This window comes from Mustela putorius, unplaced genomic scaffold (genome assembly GCF_011764305.1).
Source record: "Mustela putorius furo isolate JIRA1106 unplaced genomic scaffold, ASM1176430v1.1 tig00003972_pilon_pilon_pilon, whole genome shotgun sequence".
NCBI classification, from domain to species: Eukaryota; Metazoa; Chordata; class Mammalia; order Carnivora; family Mustelidae; genus Mustela; species Mustela putorius.
Genome location: NW_025422115.1, coordinates 16,683,482 through 16,708,292, shown reverse-complemented (window position 1 = coordinate 16,708,292; position 24,811 = coordinate 16,683,482). Strand labels below are relative to the sequence as shown.

The following is a 24,811-nucleotide window of genomic DNA, read 5'->3' as shown; positions in this document are numbered from 1 at the left end:
TATTCAAAGCTCTCCAGATTTGTCATAGGCACAAATGACTGCCATGCAGTCTTCAAGAAGGAATTCCAGATAGTTCACCTGTACACCTTTTTATGTACCGCACTGTGAACTGTTACATTAAGGGCTAATCCCAACTGATGAGAATAAGGGGTACCATGATCATATAAGCTTCAGCCTTCATATGCACTTAACAAGTCCAGACTCCTGACAGGAGACTATTCTAAATGAGAAATGTAGCACATACATAGCACTGTGCCAGAGAAACAGATGCTGTCATGGTAGAACAGAACAAGATGTCACAAGCACTGGGCAGACAAAGAGACATGTTGTAGTACAGGGATTAAAAATCATTAGTGAAGGATGTTTTTCACTGATTTCATTCAAAGACCAGTTCATATCCCACAGAGGATAACATGTAGATTTTTAAATTAATAGCTAAGTCTCAGAAAAATTTCATCAATATATCCAACATGAACACTTAGTTCTTTTGCTTTGATGACCTGCTCCTCGAGATATTTATTTCGTAAGGTCAGAGGTCTTTATATGTTATTAATTAAACCAAAAGATGAGGTTACCTCAAATGGTTTAAAGAAAGGTCTGAGGGGGGCGCCTAGGTGGCTCAGTGGGTTAAAGCCTCTGCCTTCAGCTCAGGTCATGATCCCAGGGTTCTGGGATCCAGCCCTGAGTCAGGCTCTCTGCTCAGCAGGGAGCCTTCTTTCCCCTCTCTCTCTGCCTGCCTCTCTGCCTACTTGTGATCTCTCTATCTCTCTGTCAAATAAATAAAATCTTAAGAAAGAAAGAAAGAAAGAAAGGTCTGAGGTCCCACTGATGTTTTACCACAGGCCTTTTAATGAGATGCAAACTACATCACATTTCTGCTTCATAATTTTACAAATACAACAGCCTATCAGTTAATAGTTTTATGGATCCAAGAATTCTTATTTCAGATGAGAGAAAGATAAGCAAATTGGGACAAAAACATCTAAATATTAATTACAGGACCGTATTCTTCAAAATATATACAAAATGGTGCAATAACTCACCATGGGGCAAGTGGTGTATCTGGTATCAGCATTTTTTTTTAAACGATTTTATTTATTTATTTGACAGAGAGAATCACAGGTAGGCAGAGAGGCAGGCAGAGAGAGACAGGGAAGCAGGCTCCCCGCTGAGCAGAGTGCCTGATGTGGGGCTCGATCCCAGGACCCTAAGGATCATGACCTGAGTCGAAGGCAGAGGCTTAACCCACTGAGCCACCCAAGTGCCCCTGGTATCAACTTTTTTTCCCGTTTTTGCCTTATAAACTTAGTCACATTAAAGCTACTAAGGATTTTAAGACTTCTTCTTTAAAAGATTTTATTTATTTGACAGACAGATAGAGAGAGAGCACAGGTAGGCAGAGCGGCAGGCAGAGGGAAAGGGAGGAAGCGGGCTCTCCACTGAGCAGGAAGCCCTATGTGGGGCTTGATCCCAGGAGCTGAAAGCAGCCGCTTAACCGACTGGTGCTCCAAGGATTTTTAAGACATTTAAGAAGCTTTAAGCATTCATTATAATCTTTAAGGATTCCAACATGAAAAAAAGCTCACTTAGAATAAGACTAAAAAAAGATGCTTTAAAACATGGACGATGTAATCAATCATTTGTGAGGAAGGTCGATGAAAGCCCAAAAAGGGCATGACTGATGCTCCCTCCCCCACCTTTGAACCTCATAAATTTGGACAGACGCCCTCTAGGGGAAGGTGAATGGCCTGGTAAGTGGTGTGAATCCTTTTCAGTACAAAGAACTCCACACTGTAGGGCTTGGTGTGCAATATGTGGCCTTGAACAAGGGCATGGGGACTTCTTCTCATGTGTCACTTACTTAAATCATTCATTCATTCAACAAGCATTTGTTGAGCATGTAATATGATGTAGGTGTAAATTTATTAAGTAGGGGGAAAAGAGTCTACTTGTCTCCATGTCATTAAAACCATGAATACGGTTTTATATGAAACCACTAGCACGGTTCAATGAAGAAAATTCTGCAGAACATAAGAAGGCCAGAGGATGAACACTCCGATCAATTCCCTAACCGACTGCTCCTTTGGAAACTTCAGAGACTGGTAACAGGAAGCAATGCCACAGCTTACCTCATCTTCATGCCTCTGTTCAGTGCCTTCTGTTGTATTTGAAACCTCATTCTGAAGCAGCTGACCCTGGGAGAGATCCTCCACAAATTCTGGATTGTTGGTGGATGACGTGGCCCCGCTACTGTATGGAACCTCTGGGTGGGTTAACCTTAAGAATAACAGGCAGATATGCAATGCTTCAGTTATCAACGGCATCAAAAATTCCTATTTACCATGGTTCAAGACACATTTCCCTGCCAGCAGAAGCAGAAGCCAGCTTTAATTCCCCCACTTGTGTAACTGTAAACAATGTCTCCAGCACAGTTACAGAGCATTCAAAAAATAGTTTCAGTGCTTGACTGAAATAGATGTCAAAGAAGATAGGCTAAAAAGTATCTGCTAAATTTGAAGACCTGAAGGTTTCTGGCAATTTTAGGGACTATAGTTTTAGTGGAATTATGGGAATAAAAGCCAGATTATAGTGGGCTGAGAAATTAATGAAAGCAGCTACAGACTGGCCTGAAGTGAAAGAAATTATAATTTTCTGAGCCTTTCTAGAAAATATAATAGATGATTTGAAGAAGGAGTTTCCAACATTTTTAAGGTCTTTGAGATCCTATGAAAAAGGCTAAGAGGGGTGCCTGGGTGGCTCAGAGGGTTAAGACTCTGCCTTCAGCTCAGGTCATGGTCCCAGGGTCCTGGGATCGAGCCCCACATTGGGATCTCTGCTCAGTAGGGAGCCTGCTTCTCCTTCTCTCTGTCTGCTACTCTGCCTATTTGTGGTCTCTCTCTGTCAAATAAATGAATAAAATCTCAAAAAATAAAAATTAAAAAAAAAAGGCTAAGAGAATCTATGAACTCAATGCCAATCATGTTCTCTGAAAAGAGGTGCCATCAGACACCCAGTTTGACATTGGTAGCTGTGTTTTCCAGATACTTCAATCATTTGTGATGTCTTTGGCAACTTGTTCTCTCACTGTCATTCTCATTTCAATGGTGCCATCAACATTTTCATTACTAATTCTTGTACACTCTTATTTCAGTAAAATATGAGAATGAGGTTTGGAAATGCATACCAATCCTATGAACCCTGACTGAAATGAACAGGAACCAGAGGGGAGTGGTCACACGCACCAAATGCCTTAGAGATGGCAAGTTGGATAAAGACTGAAGAAAAAAAAAAGGTTCTTTTGTTCCTATGAATGAACTGGCATGCTCTTAGTTAAAGCCAACAGGCCTTCCGTTTGTACTATGGACCCCACAGTGTCTAGCCTACTCAAGGACAGGTTTTTAACGATCCTGCCCTTTTTGACATTACCAATTCTTCCCAGTCTATTGGGATCAGCCTAATCAGCCTACAAATGTGGCATTTTGACTCTTATTTCAAAACAAAACAAAGTAAAACAAAAAGTACTCTCTTGATCCCACCTCATTTTTCTCCTTTCCTTTACAGAATTATTTATACAGGCAGTCCCCAATTTAAGACTGTTTGATTTATGACTTTTCAAGTTTAGGATGTTATGAAGGTAAAATATATTCAGTGGACACCACACCTGGACTTTTGAATTTAATCTTTTCCTAGGCTTAGTGATATGCGGTGTGACACTCTTTCCCAATGCTACCCAGCAGTAGGGAGCCTTAGCTCCCCGTCAGCCCTGCAATCACCAGGGTAAATGACCGATACCCTTCTGGACACATACAACCACTCTTCCTTCACTTTCAGTACAACAGTCCACAAATTATGAGATGGTCAGTGCTTTATTATACAATCAGCTTTGCGTTAGATGATCTCACCCAACTGTGGCTACTTCGGAGCATGGTTAAGGTAGGCTGGGCTGAGCTACCGTGTTTGGTAGGTTAGGTGGTATTAAGTACATTTCTGCATGCAACCCCATGGTAACTGAGGAAGATCTGTGCCCTGAAAAGAACTGTTGACATGTATTGACTCCAGTTCTCTTCTTTCATTCTCTCTCTCTCTCTTTTTTAAAAGATTTTATTTATTTATTTGACAGAGAGAGACACAGCGAGAGAGGGAACACTAGGGGGAGTGGGAGAGGAAGAAGCAGGCTTCCTGCTGAGCAGAGAGCCCAATGTGGGGCTCGATACCAGGACTCTGGGATCATGACCTGAGCCAAAGGCAGACACTTAACGACTGAGCCACCCAGGCGCCCCTTTCATTCTCTCTTAAACCTAACCCAAAGGAGATCTGTGCTTACAACTCTTGCCAAGGTCACCAATGCCATCTGTGCAAAATTCAGTGTCATTTCTCAGCCTTCATCTTATCTGATCTTCCAGAAGATTCTGACACTTCCCACCTCTTGAAATATGTTTACTTGGTTTCCGAGACCATGCACTCCTCCAGTTTTTCTACTACCTTTTTAGCTACTCCCTTCAGTCTTCTTTGTTGACTCTTCCTCTTCTAACTGGCTTCTAAATGCTAATGCTCAGGCATTAGATCTCTTCTCTTTTCTGTCTACATAGTGCTCATTTCTTTGGTGATCTCAACCAGTCTCCTGGTTTTAAATATGAGGTATATGCCGATGATTCCCATGTTTCTTTTTCTGGTCTAGACTCCCCTAACCTCAAAGCCCTATATCAAGTGGTCTATTTGACATCTCTACCTGGATATCTAACAAGCAACTCAAATTTAAAATCTCCAAAACTGGGGCACCTGGGTGGTTCAGTTGTTTAAGTGTCTGACTCTTGATTGGGCTCAGGTCATGATCTCCAACCCTGTGTTGGGCTTGGTACTCAGGGGGTGTGTGTTTGAGTCTTTCCCTCTGTCCCTCCCCTGATTCGTGCTCTTTTTCTCTCTCTCTCAAAATAAATAAATAAATGTTTAAAATTTCCCAAACTGAGCTCCTGCTCAGCTTCCTCCATGGAAGTTAATGGCAATTCTATCCCTTTGGTCACTTAGGCCAAGAGCTTGGAGTTGTCTTTGACTGCTTTTTTCTCTCCTTTCACATCTCATCTGGTTTTTCAGGCAAATCTTACTGGGTTTATCTTTAAAATATATGTAGAATTCTATATTTGTCACCAAGCCCCATTCCCATGATCATTGCAACTCTCTCCACTGACGCTTCGCCCCTACTACTCCACCAAAAAGACATGTCAAAGTCACTAGTGATGCTCTTTAAGTCATCATCTCTCACTTGAATTATTTCAGGAGCTTAACTCATCTCCTTGCTTCAGCCCCTGTTCCCGTCACTCTATTTTCAGTTTAACAGCCACAGGGATCTCATTAAGAAGTAAGCTGGATCATATCATTCTACTCAAAATCATCCAATGCTTTCCCACCTTACTTGGAGTGCCAGTTAAAGTGCTTACTCTGACTTATAAGAACCTACATGATCTAGACTGCAGCTATTCAAAGTATGGGCCTCACAACAGCAGTACTGACATCGCCTGGGAACTTACTAGAGTGTAAAACCTCTCGCCCTCAGACTTTCTGACTCAGAAAGTGCTGATGGAGCCCTTGGTTACCCTTCCTTTGGGGTATTCTGCTCCAGCCACACTGGCCTCCTGACTGTTTCTAATAGGTAGAAACACTCTTAACTCAGGGAGTTTTGCACTTACTCCTCCCTCTACCTCAAATAATCTTCCCCAGAGAACTGCATGCTAGCTACCTTACTTCTTTCAGGTCTTTATTGAATCCACTTTTAAAGACTTCCTGGGGCCATCTTATCTAAAACCACCCCAAAGACTTCCTATCCCTCTTCCCTGCTTTATTTGTTAATCCATAGTTCTTAAGAACATAGTATGTATTTTACTTACTTATCCTGTTTATTGCCTGATGTCCCTAGTAGTATTTAAGCTCTACAGGGCTGGTATTTTTATCTGCTTTGGTCATTGCTTAGTATCCAGTGCCTAGAACAGTGTCTGGCACAGAGAAGACACTCAGAAAATTTTTCTTGAATAAATTGAATTTAGCAACTTCGGAAAGTCTAAAAGAGCAGTTTTATCTGAATAGTAAGGTCAGAAGGCAAATATTAATGAGGAAAGAAGTAAATGTGAGGGAAGGAAACAGAAATACAAAGTGTAGTCTATTTTTAAAGAGCTCTACAGAGTACTAAAATAATTAATCGTAGAGATTAACTAGCACCTCAATCTATCAATCTATATTTCTTCCATGGCCAATAACTTCTAAATAGAAAAGATAAAAATTCAAGTGGAACAGAGATTTTCAAGGGAAGAGGGACTATTAGCCTTTTTTTATATTCTTTTACATATTTATCCAAAAATACCAAAGAAAGGAGATTGGCGGGGAAGAAAAGGGAACAGAAGTTACTCAGAGCTCGCAGGCATCTTGAATAAAAGAGCCATATTACAAAATCTGATCTAAAAAAACAATCTGACCTTTGGGGGGAAAATCATTCCAACATCTGTGGCAATTCAAACAGAAAATGAACTTGATTTTCAAAGCGAGCCCCGTGGCAGGTATTCACTTAATGGTGACTACGTAATTCTCTTAACTGGGGGAACTGATGATGTTTCCTAGGTCCACATACCCGCTGTTCCAGTTCACAGGAACCAGAGCACTGCAAGTGATGGCTGAATGCAGATAACAGAGCAGCTTACAGTGGCTCTCACTCTCTTTGCAAAGCATAACAAACATACCTTCTATTTTTATCATATAAAATGTTTTCTTCAGGACCTCACACATTGTCAGAAGCTCTGGTTTGAAGCTTAGGCCGAGAGGTCCAGGGTCCCAAAGCAGCTGCTTACCCAGTTGTAGCCAGATCATTACTCTCCTTGGAGCCATCTTCATCTGCAAAAAGGGGTGGCAGGGTGGAGCTAGTCATCAAGGTTTCCATCTCTCTAAAAGGAAGAGAGGATAAGAAAATAATGATATTGCCTTAATTACTTCCAGTTGAAGTTCCATTAATTTAAGCGCCAGCCTTCCCTAAACTTATCACACCAGCAGCAGAATAGAAACTGACCTCAATATTTATTTTCTTGACTTGGACATGACAATTTAAACTCTGGTTAATGAGCTCTTGACTTTGGTCTTACCGAAGGACCAGACTAAAAAGAGTTAGATTTTAATAAATGGGACACAGTTTGGAAATTCCTTTCTGTTCAAGCAGAATATCTTCAAAAGCATTCTTCATTTTCTGTAAAAACTGTTAAGCAGAATAACTCAGAAGCAGTGCGTCCCTGAACAAGTTATTCAGTGTCTTTGAGATACAGTTTTACCAGCTTAGACACAGACGAAATTGCTGACTTGACCCACAGGGTTACTGTGAGGATTAAGCTGAAAGAGCTTCATAAACAGAGAAAGGCTAAGATCCTAAGTACTTTGAGTATTATTATATAAAGCAAGGTATTGTTATTACAGCATTACTGGGTCTCGGTCCCAGATGAATCATCCTTAGATTAAATGGTAACAAACTGAGCCCTCCGAAAGGAAATAATGATGCAGAGGAAGTGGAGGCTGGAAGGCATACTGATGTGGTGCAGAGTCAAAGCAACCACACTTCCAGGTCAGAAATAAGCTCCGTATCCCCATGATGACCAACGGAAATAGCATGCACCTGGGTACAGGAAACTACTGAGCTTAATGGAAGGAAACCAAATAAATCACAAGAACCTGAGGTTATCAGACTGAAAGGATAAAAGGACAGAGTCACAAAGAGAGTCATTTCATTTAGCATATCACTACAAAGAGATTTTTTCCTTTCAAGGCTCACCACGAGGGCTTCACCCCACAGCTACAGGCAGTGACCTCCCATTCATCATGAAAGTGATAGTCAAACAAAACATTCAATAGTGACCCCAAACAGTAGCCACTTAAATGGAACTGGGAACCACTCAAGGAAAAGAGTACCTCAATCAAACGGGGAGAACTGAGAAGCAAATTATGAGGATTCATTTAGGAGCTCCCCCAGCAGTTATTTCAGGGGCTGCTGCTAAGGAGACCGAATGAAACCGCAGTGAAGGGGAAGGCACAGCAGCCCACGCAGAGCTAGGTGGGATTCAGCCCACGGAGGAGGAAACACCAAGACGCAGATGACGCCGCACCAAATTCTAAAGGTTGAGTATAGTCATTTTCTTCCAAAATGGTAACACTGACGGCTTACCTCTTATTCTTACTTATCTTCTTGTTTTTCCTCCTAAATTTGTTAGTTAGCAGACCAAGGTTCCTACACGGCTTACTGCAAACCCCCCCACCCCCCCAAAAAACAAAAAAAAAACCCGCATCTGTGGGTCCCTTACCCACTGCGGTGGGTAGAGCCTGGTAAGCAGAGAGAGGAACTTCAGACTCAATCAGTTTCTTCCACATGCAGGGATGCTTGCTCAATTCCTTCAAGGCAGGGGAGCTTACGAGGGGCTCTAACACGTACGGCAAAATTCCATTCGGGATGTTTTCTAGAATAATCCTGATGTAAGTGCACTTCATTTTAATTTAATTTTAACTCACATTATGCACATAGCAGATTAGAGCCTGGGCTTTAAGGACTGCTAATGTCGCCTTACCCTGATATTCATCTTATCAAAAACCCCACTAATCAATTAGATGCCATACAGTCTAATTGTAAACCTCAAGCAAACATTCAAATAGCCAGATATTTACTCCCAAACTTTGTAAGGAAGGACTCAGTTAGCTGGCTTCTTTTTAAACATCTTTCCTAACTGTAAATGGTCTTTCAAGACATTTAAGATTTAGCATCTGAAGCTTCTGGCATCCATCATACCTCAAAGGCAATATATTATCTGGCAGGGGCTGAATGAAGGGTCTTGTCATTCACTCTGCCAACATGACCCTCTCAGGGTGCTGCCCAGTTATCTTCAGTCATTGTTGATACTGGGAAGCAGCTGGACAACACAACCTTAGCAACATATAAACAGATCATATAAACAAAGGAAGCTGAGAGAACACAAGTTTCTTGCCCTTTTTTTTTCTTAAGTTGGTTTTATGCAACCCATGTGGCTTCAGATATACTTTCTCTAGTGTTACTTAGTAGTCAGGTCCTTAAGAAATGAGTAATAAAGTGGGTGGAGGGTTAAGGGGCCAAGATCAACAAAAGAAGGAAATAAGGAAAAAGTCCGGTGAAACCCAAAGGCCTCTAAACTAGTCCAATAAGTTGGAAAAGAAAACGATTCCCAAGAACATGGCTGGGTTCCTGCAAGAATCTGCTTTCATATGGTCCATGAGGGGGTGATTCAAAGTGAATCACGGCTACTAAGCCACTGACTGCCAAAAAGCCTTTCGGTGTAGCATCTGTGTCTGATAGTGTCCCAGTACAGAGGTCACACTGAACTTTGAAATTCTATGTGAAGCACTTAAGAAATGTAATGAATGCTGCTCTGGAAGGGGAAAGAAGAGAAATATGCACAAAGTCAAAGCAATATACAAATCTGGTTTTCCACTGCAGTTTACATAAGTAAGCATAACACACAGATGTTTCCTTGCAGATGGGACCTCCCAGTGAAGGCTTCTACCTGGAGGCATCAAAAAAGAGCATTACTTTGGGGCTTACACTTTGAACGAGGGTCTAGACTGTAGCTCTGAAAATCCCAAAATACCCTCGAACACTAGCCATTCACTGAAAAAAAAAAAAAAAAGAAAAAAGAAAGAAAGATATATAAAACATGGTGCCAATTTAAAGATATTTTAATGACAATAATAAAAATTATAATGACAATTATAGTAAGTACACTAGATATTTATTGGGCAATCAACACATTTTCTCCCTGTAGTAAATATGGAGCACCAAATAATAGTCAGAACACTGCATGGTCAACAGAGGTGGAGTTTAAAATGTTCCTCAACTAAGATTTTCCTAGTAACCCTTCCCAACAAGAGGGATGATCTCAACAATGAGACTACATTATTCCAAATGTGTTGGACAGTTGCTGGAAGCCTAATTTGTACTTAGGTTTTCTGGGGTTGGCTATTTTCAAGTGCCCTTTCCTTACTTTTGTATGTTAATCTCACTTCATTAAGTTCTTTCATGGAGAGGCACTATATTCCCTCCTCATCACATACCTCAGAGTTGAGAGGAGAGATTCTGCCCTCATTTTCCACACTAAAAGCCTTATGTAAAACTCCCAGTTCTTTAAAAAATCATGTTGTCTGTCCAACTAGCCTCAAATTCAAGTCTTTTTGACCACTATTCCCTATCATTTCAGCTCTCTCAATTACTTCTACTACAACTGACCTCTAACCACGCAAACCTCTATTCACTGGCCCTTGATTTTCCCTTCTCTGTCCAGCTTAGATTCCATGGCCACATTTCAAATATTCTTTTGTCAACACTCTCAAATTCTTTGCCTTGCCACTCCTTTTACACCTCAGATATAGATCAATTCTGAGTTTTAGCTCAAGATGGTGTTGGAGAAAAGTCACAAAGGATGCTCCTGTAAATTTATCTAACCACAAGTAGGCCCTCAATGTTCTCAGCAGTCATTCTACATTTTCTTAGGATCTTCCCCAAATGCCATAACAGCTCTGACAAACTTTTCCAACCAATTCAAACCTAAGTCACTCAAACCCTCCCACTCACCCTCCTCTCTTTACACTCCCTATCCCTGACTCACATCAAAGGCCACCCGAAGTTGCTTTTTTAAACATATAAATCACATACCATAAAATTCATCCCTTAAAACATACAATTCAGTGGCTTTTATATATTTATAAGGCTATCCATACAATCAACACCATGATGATTTTAGAACATTTTCATCACCCCCAAAAGAAACTTGGTACCCACTAGCAGTTACTCTTCATTCTCCCCTTCTCCTAGGCCTGGGTAACTACTAATCTCCTTTCTGTCTTTATGGCTATATACCTGTTCTGAACATCTCATATAAATGGAATCATACATGATGTGGCCTTTTGTGTCTGGCTCCTTTTGTTAGGCATAAAGGTGTTTATCACACAGCTTCATCACGCTGTAGCATCAGCATTTCATTCTTTTTTATGGATGAGTAACATTCCATTGCATGGATACACCACATTTTGCTTATCCATTTTCAGCTGACAGACCTAGGTTAGTTCTACTTTTTGGTCACTATGAATCATGCTGTTTATGAACATTTGTGTACAAGTTTTCTTGTGGACGTGTTTTCAGTTCTCCTGGGCATATATCTAGGAATGGAATCACTGGGTCATATGGTAACTCCACATTTAACATTTTGAGGAGCTGCCAACGTGTCTTCCAAAGCATCTGTGCATTTTATGTTCCTCCTAACAATATAAGAGAGTTCCAAATTCTCCATATTCTTACCACATTTTTTTAGGAATGCTAAGGAAATATCAATTCTAGCCCTTCTAGCTTTCCACATGGGTTAAGGGATACATACAACTCCAGCTCCCTCCAGCCATCCTGTCTCACCTAAAGGGAGGAAAAAAAAAAAAAACCCTGAGAAGCATGAGAGGTTACAGTCCAGGGGCAGAGGCTCACCAAAAGACTGAGACCTAATGCTAAGACTATAGAATGCTTCTCCCTCTACCCTTACCACTACATTACTGAAGGCCTATGTACCACAGTTCCTTCTATCCAGTATATCATGTCAACTCTTCAACAAAAAAATTACAAGGCATACTGGAAGAAAAAAAACACAGTTTGAAGAGACTGAACAAGTAATCTATGGCATGAATACTGAAGTTTTCAGACCAGAACATTTTAAAATTATAAGTTCAGGGCTTTAATGGAAAATGTAGACAATGCAGGAAGAGACAGATAATATAAAATATAAACAGATAAAAGAGAGATGGACATTCTAAGAAAGAATCAAAAAGAAATGTTGGAGATAAAAAAAACACTGACACATAAATGAATATTTTTAATGGGTTTATTAGTAGACTGGACATAGCTGAGGATAGATTCTCTGAATTTGATAATATGACAAGAGAAATTTCTAAAACAGAAAAGCAAAGAGAAAACAGACTGGAATCAACAAAAGGACAGACTATCCAAAACCTGGAGTGACTACAAAAGCTGTAACATACATATAATGGGAATAGCAGTAGAGGAGAGAAAAGAACAAAAGCAGTATTTGAAGCAACAGTGACAGAATTCCTCCAAATTAATATCAAACAATAGTCCACAGGTCCAAGAGACTCAGAGAACATCAAACAGAATAATGTAAAAAATAAACAAAAAAGCTTTAGTAAAAAAAAAAAAAAAAATCATACTCAAACTTCAGGAAATCAAAGATAAAGAAAAAAATCTTGAAAGAAGCTAGAATAGAGGGAAGGCTGCAAAGAGGGTGGACAGACCCTACACTCACCTTGTCCCATGAATACAACTAGACAATACTCACATCAGTATAAATAACCCAGAAAAACACCTGCAGACTGGGAGAACAAACCTCCACAATTAAAGATAGAGAACAGGCCATACTGAAGAGGGTAGGAAGGGTGGAGATATGGTGGGGGCCGAACTACTGGTGCTTGTCTGTTGAGGAGGGTGGTAGGGGGAAGTGAGCTTCAGGCTAGGAGAGAGAAAGAAACAAACCGTGACACTGGGAAGCCTGCAGGAGGAAGATGAACCCCTATAACATTTGGCTTTGAAAGTGAGAAAGGCCAAATTTCCTGAGTTCTTAAAAACAATGGGACTTAAAGCATGGAATTTAAAAAATCAATGGGTTCAGTTCTGGGAGAGCCTAGAGGGTTATAGGAAGCTGAGTCCCTACCCTTAAAGAGACAGCAAAACAAACAGCCAGCTGAAATACAGCACAGAAGCAGCAGTTTAAAGAATGCTTGGGGCATATGAGAGGGAGAGTAATTTACTCATTCCTGAGTGTGTCCTAGAGGGGCAGGGATCACTGAGGGACTTCTCCAGGAACTAAGGAGCTGGCAGGAGATACACAGCCACCTGCAGGAACCAGCACAGCAGGCGCACTCACTATTTACTACCTAAGTTGTTTACACCAAACCCCACCATCATGTGCTTTGGTGGATCCATCCTTTCCAGTCAAGTCGGCCCAGTCCCAGCACTGCCAAGTCTACCTCCCTGAGAAGACTGTGCCAACATTGCATCCCCCAACCCACCTCCAATCCATGTGTTTTGCAGAGTCTCAGTTTTGGCAGTGGTAGAGGGCCTTGCGTGTCCTAGGTGAACCTTGTTAAAATTGCAACCCTGGGGCGCCTGGGTGGCTCACTGGGTTAAAGCCTCTGCCTTCGGCTCAGGTCATGATCCCAGGGTCCTGGGATCGAGTCCTGCACCGGGCTCTCTGCTCTGCAGGGAGCCTGCTTCCTCTGCTCTCTCTCTGCCTGCCTCTCTGCCTACTTGTGATCTCTGTCTGTCAAATAAATAAATAAAATCTTAAAAAAAAAATGCACACCCTGACTGTGGACCAAATACTGTGCAAAAACAAGCAAAGAGAGTCTCTGTAGACAATTGGACTGAAGGAAAAAGTGGCCCAGACACAATAGTGGGACATATGCAACACGCACGGCAAACACCTCTTGAAGCACCAGGTCCTGGTAAACAAAGGACATTGACCTGCACAGCACTACAGGACCTCTTCTTCTTAAGTCCATTATTTTAAAGAGCAGGAGACATAGCTGACTTTCCTAACACACAGAAACAGACACAGAGCATTAGACAAAATGGGAGAGAGAAGTATGTCCCAACTGAAAGAAAAGGACACAACCACAGCAAGAAACCTAGGCTAAATGGATCCAAGTAATATGCCTGACAGGGAATTTAAAATAATGATCATAAAGATACTCACTATACTTGAGAAAAGAGTGGAGAACAACAGGGAGACCTTTGACAAAGAGATAAAAAAGAATCAGAGATGAAGAGCATAATAAATGAAATTAAAAAGACACCAGATGGAATAAATTGCAGACTAGAAAAAGTAGAGGAATGAATTAACGATCTAGAAGACAGACTAATGGAAACTAATCAAATTGAAAGGTGAGAGGAAAAAAATATGCAAAATGAGAACAGACTTAGGGAACTCAGTGACTCCACCAAGTGTAACATTTGCATTATAGAGATCCAAGGAGAAGAGGAGAGAGATAAGGGGACAGAAAATTTATTTGAAGAAATAATAGCTGAAAACTTTCCTAATCTGGGGAAGTAAACAGATACCTAGATCCGGGAGGCAGAGAGATTCCCCCACAAAATCAAACCAAGAAGGTCTACACCAAGGCATATAGTAAGTAAAATGTAAAAAAGTAATGATGAAAAGAGAAAATTTAAAAGCAACAGGAGAAAAGAAGAGAGTTATACACAAAGGAAACCCCATAAGACTCGAAGTGGTTTTTCAGCAAAAGTTTTTAGGCCAGAAGAAAGTGGCATGATACATTCAAAGTATCAAAAAAAAAAAAAATTTGCAGTGAGGAATACATTATCCAGCAAGGATATCATTCAGACAGAAGGAGATATAAAGACTTTCTCAGACAAACAAAAGCTAAGAGTTTATGACCACTACAAGAGCCCCACAAGAAATGTAAAGGGGAATCTGTGAGTAGAAAGGAAAGGCCATAAGTAAGAGTAAGAAAGGTAGGAAATACAAAAGTAGTAAAAATAAGTATACTGGTAAAAATCACTCAAAAGATTCATAAAACAAAAGAATGTAAAATATGATAGCATATAGCTATAACATGCGGGAGTGAATAGAGGAAAGACTGGGTTCAAACTTAAGCAACCATCAACTTAATATAGACTGCTATATGCAGAAGATGTTATATAAAAACTTAATGGTAATGACAAATCAAAAACCAAACAGAGATACTCAAAGAAGAAAGAGAAAGGAACCCAAGTATATTACTAAAGAAGGCCAGCAAACTGTAAAAGAGAGGAAGAGAAGAAAGGATCAGATAAGAACTACAAAAACAATCACAAAACAGCTACCAAAATGGCAACAAATACCTATCCATCAATAATCACTTGGTGTATAAATGGACTAAATTCTCCAATCAAAAAACACAAGATGACAGAATGGATAAAAATCAAGACCCATCTGTACACTGCCTATAAGGGTCTTAATTCAGACCAAAAGACACATGCACATTGAAAATGAGGGGACAGAGGAACATGTATCATGCAAATGGATGTTGAAAGAAAGCTGGGGTAGCAATACTGATAAGGGACAAAACAGACTTTAAAACAAAGGCTTTAATAAGAGACAAATATATATATATATTATATATATAATTATTAAAGGGACAGTCCAACAATAAGTTATAACAATTATAATATTTATGTAACCAACATGGGAGTACCCAAATACATAAAACATTTAAAACAAACATAAAGGAACCAATCGATAGCAATATAATAAGAGTACAGACATTAACACCCCATTACATCAATGGACAGACCATCTGAAGAGAAATCAACATGGAAATAGTGGCTTTGAATAGCACACTAGACCAGATGGATATAACACATATATTCAGAACATTCCATGTGAAAAGAGCAGAATATAAATTCTTTTGAAATACACGTGGAACAATCTCCAGAACATATCACATATTAGGTCACAAAACAAATCTCAACAAATTCAAAAATATCTAAGTCATACTATGTAACTTTTCTGACCACAATGCTATGAAACTAGAAATCAACCATAAGAAAAAATCTAGGAAGAGCACAAATGGAAGCAAAGGAACATGCTACTAAATAATGACTGGGTCAACTAAGAAATCAAAGAAGAAATAAAAAATTACATGGAGAGAAATGAAAAAGAAAACACAATGCTCCAAAATCTTTGGAATGTAGGAAAAGCAGGTCTAAGAAGGAAGTTTATAGCAATACAGTCTTACCCCAAGATTAAAAAAAAAAAAATCTTGAATAAACCACCTGACCTACCTAAAGGATCTAGAGAAAGAACAAACAAAGCCCAAAACCAGAAGGAAAGAAATAATAAAGATTAGAGCAGAAATAAATGATATAGAAACCAAAAAGAAGAAGAAGAAGAAGAAATCTTTGAAACCAGAAGCTGTTTCTTTTTGAAAAGATAAAAGAACTGATAAACCTCCACCAGCCTCAAAAAAAGAGAGAACTCAAACAAAATCACAAATGAAAGAGGAGAACTAACCAATAACACAGAAATACAAATGGTTGTAAGAGATTTATGACAAATTATATGCCAATAAATTACACAAACTTAAAAGAAATGGATAAATTCCTAAAAACATAACCTATCAAAACTGAAGCAGGAAGAAATAGAAAATTTAAACAGACTGATTACCAGGAATTTAAGAATCAGTTAATAAAAAAATCTCCCCTAAAACCAAAAAGTCCAGGACCAGACAGCTTCACAGATGAATTCTATCAAACATTTAAAGAAAAGCTAATACCTACTCTTCTCAAAGTTTTCCAAATATAGAAGAGGAAGGAAAACTTCTAAATTCATTTTGTGAGGTGAGCATTACCCTGATACCAAAATCAGGTAAAGACACCACAAAAAATGAAAACTAAAGCCAGTATCTCTGATGAACACAGATGTAGAAATCTTGAACAAAATACTAGCAAACTGAATCCAACAATATATTTAAAAAATCATTCACCACAATCAAGTGGGATTTATTCCCAGGATGCAAGGGTGGTTCAATATTCACAAATCAATCAATGTGACACATTGCATCAATAAGAGAAAGGATAGGGGTGCCTGGCCTGGTTCAATTGTACAACATGCATCTCCTGCTCTTGGGGCTGTGAGTTCGAGCCTCACATTGGATGCAGAGATTACTTAAAAATAAAATCTTAAAGAAAAATAAGAGAAAGGATAAAAAACATCATTTCAACAGATGCAGAAAAAGCTTTCATAAAGTACAATACCCACTTATGATATACACTCTCAATATAATAGGTTTACATGGAATATACCTCAATATAATAAGGGCCTTATATGAAAAATCCACATCTAACATCTTACTCAATGGGAAAAAAAACAGCTTTTCTCCTAAGGTCAGGAACAAGAAAAGGATGTCAACTTACACCACTTTTATTCAACATAGTGGTGGAAGTCCTGGCCACAGCAATCAGACAAGGCATCCAAATTGGTGAGGAAGAAGTAAAACTTCTATAATTTGCAGATGATATGATACTATAAATAGAAAATGCTAAAGACTCCACAAAAAAAAAAATACTAGAACTGACAAATGAATTCAATGAAGCTACAGGATACAAAATCAATATATGAAACTCTGTTGCATTTCTATATACTAATAATGAAGCAGAAGAGAAATCAAGAAAAACAATCCCATTTACAATTGTACCCAATAATAAGATACATAAGAATAAACTTAACCAAAGTGGTGAAAGGCCTGTACTCTGAAAAGTATAAAACGGCTATGAAAGAAACTGAAGTTGATACAAAGAAATGGACATTCCATGCTCATGGATTTAACAAATATTGTTAAAAGTTCTATACTACCTAAAGCAATCTAGACATATAATGCAACCCCTATCAAAATACCACCAGCATTCTTCACAGAACTAGAACAAACAATGCTAAAATTTGTATGGAATCACGAAAAGACCCCAAATAGCCAAAACAGTCTTGAAAACAACAAAACTGGAGGTTTCACAATTCCAGACTTAAAGTTATATTACAAAACTATTGCAATCAAAACAGTATGGTACTGGCACAAAAACAAACACAGACTAGAAAGGCCAGAAATAAACCCACAATTATATCATCAATTAATCTTCTACAAAGAGGCAAGAATATGCAATGGGAAAAAGACAGTCTCTTCAACAAATAGTCTTGGGAAAACTGGACAACTGTATGCAAAGAAATGAAACTAGACCACTTTCTTACACCATACATAAAAATAAACTCAGAATAGATTAAGCACCTAAATATGTGACCTGAAAACATAAAAATTCTAGAAAACAGGCAGTAATTTCTTTGACAATGGTCATAGCAACATCCTTTCTAGATAGGTCTCCTGGGGTAAGGGAAACAAAAGCAAAAATAAAGTACTGGGACTACACCAAAATAAAAAACTTCTGCACAGTGAAGAAGAAAATCAACAAAACTAAAAGACAACCTGTTCAATGGAAGAAGATATTTGCATATATGTTCTTCTGACATATCTGACATATCTGACAAAGGGCTAGTATCCAAAATATATAAAGATCTAATACAATTCAACATCAAAACTCCAAATAATCTAATTAAAAAGGAGAAGACATGAACAGACAGACATTTCTCCAAAGACATCCAGATGTCCAACAGACATATAAAAACTTGCTCAACATCATCATCAGTGAAATGTAAATCAAAACCACAATGAGATATTACCTCACATCTACCAGAATGGCTAAAATACAAAACTCAAGAAACAAGTGTTGGTGAGGATGTGGAAAAAAAGCAACACTTGTGCACTGTTGGTGGGAATGCAAGCTGGTGTAGATACTGTGGGAAACAATATGGAGTTTCCTCTAAACGTTAAAAATAGAACTACCCTGTGACTCGGTAACCACACTACTGAGTATTATTAACCCAAAGAATGTGAGAACAGCATTTGAAGGGATATATGCCCCCCTATGTTTACTGCAGCATTACTGACAATAGTCAGACTATGAAAGTAGCCTAGTGCCCATCAATAGGTGAATGGATAAAGAAGATGAGGTGTATACATACAATGGAGTATTATTCAGGTATAAAAGAATGAAATCTTGCTATTTGCAGTGACTTGGATGGTCCTAGACAGTATAATGCTAAGCAAAATAAGCCAGTCAGAGAAGGACAAATACATGATTTCATTCATGCGGAATTTAAGAAGCAAAGCAAACAAGCAAAGGAAAAGAAAGAGAGAGAGTGAGAGGTAAACCAAGAGACTGACTCTTAACTCTTACAGAGAACAAACTGATGGTTACCAGAGGAGAGGTGGCTGGGGGGGATGAATGAAATAGTTGAAGGGCATTAGGAATGCACTTGTCTTGATGAACACTGATTAATGTATGGAAGGTTGGGTCACTACATTGTAGACGTGAAACTAATATAGCACTGTATGTTAAAATAAAACACTGGGTTTAAAATAAAATTGATCCACACACATATCCTGAGGGGGGAGGGGGTTAAGAAAGAAGCCAGCTTCCTAAAAATACCTAACCTACAGAAGCAAAGATAATTATATCCAATCTCTCCTTAGAAAGTATGTAATCAAGAGAGGGGAATGAAATACAGGAAGCAGGGGCTCCTGGGTGGCTCAGTGGGTTAAAGCCTCAGCCTTTGGCTCAAGTCGTGATCCCAGGGTCCTGGGATAGAGTCCTGCATTGGGCTCTCTGCTCAGCAGGGAGCCTGCTTCCTCCTCTCTCTCTCTCTCTGCCTGCCTCTCTGCATACTTGTGATCTCTGTCTGTCAAATAAAAATATACGAAGCATTGAGAGAAAAAAAAACAACAGCCTAAATTTCTGTATCCTGTGATATGATCTACAAAAGTGAGGGAGAAACAAAAATTTTCACAAAGAAAAATTGAAGGATTTGTTTCCAGTAGACCTGCCTTGAAAGTGAAAAAAAAAAAAAAAAGTAAAAAAGAAAGAAGTAAAAATGTTCTTCAAAAAGAAGAAAAAAATGACACTGGTCCGAAACTTGGACCCACATAAGGAAAGGAAGGCCACTGGAAAATGAGTAAGTGAGGACAAAGTAAAAAGGTTTATTTTTCTTATTCTTAATTGATCTAACAGATAACAGCTTCTTTAAAGTAATAACAGCAACAGTGTATTTGATTATGTACGCTTACACACACACACTTATGTAAAATAAATGACAGTAATGATACAAGGGCTGAGAAAAAAGAATTAGGAGTATTTTGCTGTTATATGGTACTTGAACTACCCATGAATGGAACAGTGTTATTTGAAAGTAGACTTGGAGTAGTTTTAAAATATTGCAAACTCTAGGGCAACCACTTAAAAAAAAAGTAAAAAATAGAAATAGAATTGATATGGTAAGAAAGGAGAGAAAATGGAATAAAAAATGCTCAATTAAAACCACCAAAGGCAGGAACTTTCCAGAACGCTCGGTGAGACGCGGAGGAGCGGCAGCTACCCGAGCTGCGCCCAGCAACGCGCTCCTTCCCGCTCCCCCACATCGGCCTCGGCCCTCTCACCGAAAATGGTGAAAGAAACCACTTATTATGATGTTTTGGGGGTCAAACCCAATGCCACCCAAGAAGAACTGAAAAAGGCCTACAGGAAACTGGCTTTGAAGTACCACCCTGATAAGAATCCAAATGAAGGAGAGAAGTTTAAACAGATTTCTCAAGCTTATGAAGTACTCTCTGATGCAAAGAAAAGGGAATTATATGACAAAGGAGGTGAACAGGCAATTAAAGAAGGTGGAGCTGGTGGTGGTTTTGGCTCCCCCATGGACATCTTTGATATGTTTTTTGGAGGAGGAGGAAGAATGCAGAGAGAAAGGAGAGGTAAAAATGTTGTGCATCAGCTCTCAGTAACCTTAGAAGATTTATATAATGGTGTAACAAGAAAAATAGCTCTGCAAAAGAATGTGATTTGCGATAAATATGAAGGCCGAGGTGGTAAGAAAGGAGCAGTTGAGTGTTGTCCCAATTGCCGAGGTACTGGAATGCAAATAAGAATTCATCAGATAGGACCTGGAATGGTTCAGCAAATTCAGTCTGTGTGCATGGAGTGCCAGGGCCATTGGGAACCAATCAGTCCTAAAGATAGATGTAAAAGCTGCAATGGAAGGAAGATAGTTCGAGAGAAGATTCTAGAAGTTCATATTGACAAAGGCATGAAAGATGGCCAGAAGATAACATTCCATGGTGAGGGAGACCAAGAACCAGGACTGGAACCAGGAGATATTATCATTGTTTTAGATCAGAAGGAACCATGCTGTTTTTACTTGGCGAGAAGACCTTTTCATGTATATGGACATACAGCTGGTTGAAGCACTGTGCGGTTTTCAAAAGTCAATATCTACTCTTGACAACCGAACCATTGTCATCACCTCTCATCCAGGTCAAATTGTAAAGCATAGAGATATCAAATGTGTGCTAAATGAAGGCATGCCAATTTATCATAGGCCATATGAGAAGGGTCGCCTCATCATCAAATTTAAGGTAAATTTTCCTGAGAATGGCTTTCTGTCTCCTGATAAACTCTCTTTGCTGGAAAAACTCCTACCTGAGAGGAAGGAAGTAGAAGAGACTGATGAAATGGACCAGGTAGAACTGGTGGACTTTGATCCAAATCAGGAAAGATGGCGCCATTACAATGGGGAAGCATATGAGGATGATGAACATCATCCCAGGGGTGGTGTTCAGTGTCAGACCTCTTAATGGGGCCAGTGAATAACACTGCTGGCATTTTATGTAAAGTAGTGAATGAGTGAAGGACTATAATCATAGCTCACTACTTGCTATTGTTTTTGTTTTAATATTCAACTATAGTAGTGTTTTAAAAGTTAAATGAAGAATAAACTCAAATATAAAAGCTCAAAAAAAAAAAAAAACCAAAAACCACCAAAGGCAGAAAAGGTGTGGAACATAAAAAAGGAATAAAGAACAATGGCAACAAATAGAAACCAGTAATGAAGATGACAGACATTAATCTAATTATATTAATAACTGCCTTACATGTCAATGTTCTAAATACACAACTGAAAGACAGAGATGGTCAGAGTGAATGAAACACAAGTTTCAACTATATGATGTCTATAAGGAACCCACTTTAAATATATAGATACACATACATTAAAAATGAAGGAATGGGAAATGATATAACACCAATCAAAAGAAAGCAAGAGTAGCTATATTAATTTCAGACAGAGCAGACTTCAGAGCAAAGAAGTCATCAGGAATAGAGGGACAATGCCAAGGGATGATACTCAGGGAAGACGTAATAATTTTTAATGTTTATATGTCTAACTACAGAGTGTCAAAACGTGTGAGGCAAAAACTGATAAAAGTGCAAGGAGAAATAGATGAATCCACCATTATAGTTGGAGACTTTAACACCCCTCTAAGAGAAAGAGACATATCGAGAAGATAGAAAATCAGTAAGGATGTAGATGAACCCAACAGTTCCACCAATCAACTGGATATACAGATGGCAAGTATCTATATGAAAAGATGTTCAATATCACGTCATTAAGGAACTGAAAAGTGAGACAACGAACTACCAATACATAGCTACTAGGTACGGTTAAAACCTGTAACGGTTAACTAATACTAATACGGTTAAAATCCGTAACATTGACGACACCAAATGCCGATGTGGATTTAGGACAAGAATTCTATCCACTGCTGGTGGGAATGAATGTAAAAAAGGTACAGCCACTACGAAGACAGTTTGACAGTTTCTTACAAAAGTACATTCTTAGCAACAATTGAGTTCCTTGGTATTTACACAAAGGAAGTGAAAACTTACATCCACTAAAAACCTGCACATGAATGTTTACGGCAGCTTTATTCGTAACATCAAAATTTGGATGCAACCATGTCTTTCAGTTGCTAAGTGGATAAACAAACTGTAATACATACTGATAACGGAATATTATTCAGTGCTAAAAATAAGTGAGTTATCAAGCCATGAGAAGACATGGAATAAACGTAAATGAATACTACTAAGTGAAAGAAGTCAATTGTAAAAGGTTACGTATGATATGATTCCATCCAAAGGACATCCAGATTAGGCAAAATATGGAAACAGTAAAAAGACAATGAGTGCAAGGGTTAGAGGGGAAGCAGGGGTGAACAGACAGAATACAAAGGATTTTTAGGGGAGTGAAACTATTCAGCACAATACCACAATTGTGGATATATAATCATTCGTTTGTCAAATCCCACAGAAGGTACCACACCAAGAGTGAACCCTAATGTAAACTAGCGTTTTGGGTGATGATTGTGTTAATTAAGCTCACTGATGTAACAAATATATGGTGTTGGCTGGAGATGTTGATGGTGGAGGGGAGTATGGCATGTGTGAGGACAGGGAATATGTGCGAATTCTTTGTACTTTCTGCTTGATTTTGTTGTGAACCTAAAACGTCTATAAAACATAAAGTTTATTAATTAAAAATTATCATAAATATTATATATTATAATATGCAATTTATAGTAAGATAGACCTGCTATAATCATGCTTAAGAATAAATACAACTGATTTTGATATGCGTGCAATTTAACTAGAGTAGGTGAAAGCACAAAGGCTTACTAGAGAACAGTCTACCAGCTGTGAACATTAAGCTAAGAGCAGTCAGAAGGCTGTAAGCATTAATCAATATGTTTTACAGAGGGAATAAGAACACTGGCTAATCCCATCAGGCAGTTAACTGGGGTTCAGTTAAGTGAAATTCAGTTAAGAACTCTTTCACTGCAGGTTTTGATACGGGAGATGAGAAGGAAAAAGATAATTAAATACCTTTTTTTTTTTTAAGATGGGGTAGTTAGTATGGGGGCGAGAACTGACATATACATATAAGGCTTAGGGTTACTTCAAGATAAGGGCATAAGGAGGTGTGTGTTAGGTTGGGGGTTTGGTGGGGGCTCTCTATTCCTAAAATCTAGAGCCTATGCTCCTGTAAGTATAAATATTAATTTATACATATACATTTTTAAGATTTACCTTTTTAAGAAAGAGTGTGAGCAGCAGGAGGGGCAGAGGCAGAGGGAGAATCTCCAGCAGACTCCCCACTTAGTGTGGAGCCGGATCTCACCACCCTGAGATTGACCTGCACCGAAATTTAAGAGTTGGATGCTTTATCAACTGAGCCACTCAGTCACTCCTATTATTAATTTTTAAAAATGTTGGTAAGGTAGGGACGCCCGGGTGACTCAGTTGGTTAGGCAGCTGTCTTCGGCTCGGGTCATGATCCCCCATAGTCTGGAATCAAATCTCACATCGGACTCCTTGCTCAGCAGGAAGCCTGCTTCTCCCTCTGCCTCTGCCTGCCAATCTGCCTGCTAGCATCCTCTCTCTCTCTGACAAAGTCTTTTAAAAAAAAATGTTGGTAGGGTAGTGTAGGAAATATTTTTATTATTTTTTAAAGCTTTTATTTATTGGGGTGGGGGGGCAGGGGCACAAGCAGGGGAGCAGCGGGCAGAGGGAGAGGCTGGCTCCTTGCTCAGCAGGGAGCCCAATGCAGGACTTGATCCTAGCACCCTGGGATTGTGACCTGAGCCCAAGGCAAACACTTAACCAACAGAGCCACCTAAGCATCCCATGCGTAGGAATTAAACAATAAAGAAATGGATTCATTCACAGAACAAATATATTTTACTTTTTTTTTCTAATCAATTTTATTTTTATTTTTTAAATAAACATATATATTTTTAACCCCAGGGGCACAGGTCTGTGAATTGCCAGGTTTACACACTTCACAGCACTCACCATAGCACATATCCTCCCCAATGTCCATAACCACACCCCCCTCTCCCGACCCCCCTCCCCGAAGCAACACTGTTTGTTTTGTGAGATTAAGAGTCACTTATGGTTTGTCTCCCTCCTGATCCTATCTTGTTTCCTATCTTATTTCATTTATTCTTTTCCTACCCCCCCCCCAGCCCCCCATGTTGCGTCTCTACTTTCTCATATCAGGGAGATCATATGATCGTTGTCTTTCTCCGACTGACTTATTTCACTAAGCATGATACCCTCTAGTTCCATCCATGTTGCAAATGGCAAGATTTCATTTCTTTTGATGGCTGCATAGTATTCCATTGTGTATATATTCCACATCTTCTTTATCCATTCATCTGTTGATGGGGCTCTAGGTTCTTTCCATAGTTTGACTATTGTGGACATTGCTGCTATAAA

General features: G+C 39.1%; 1 protein-coding gene and 1 pseudogene across 1 annotated transcript in view; one reads left to right on the top strand and one right to left on the bottom strand.

Annotated features, from left to right (window-relative positions):
* The window catches only part of HMG20A (high mobility group 20A), a 78,862-nt gene that overhangs the window by 19,682 nt on the left and 34,369 nt on the right, over window positions 1–24,811 (bottom strand). Inside the window, exons 2-3 of the mRNA XM_004758475.3 lie at window positions 6,834–6,926; window positions 2,130–2,277 (exon numbers count right to left, since the gene is read on the bottom strand). Coding sequence (XP_004758532.1) covers window positions 2,130–2,277; window positions 6,834–6,922 — 237 coding nt within the window. The 5' untranslated portion in view covers window positions 6,923–6,926. The remainder of the gene's footprint in view (window positions 1–2,129; window positions 2,278–6,833; window positions 6,927–24,811) is intronic.
* LOC123389326 lies at window positions 20,122–21,487 on the top strand (annotated as a pseudogene).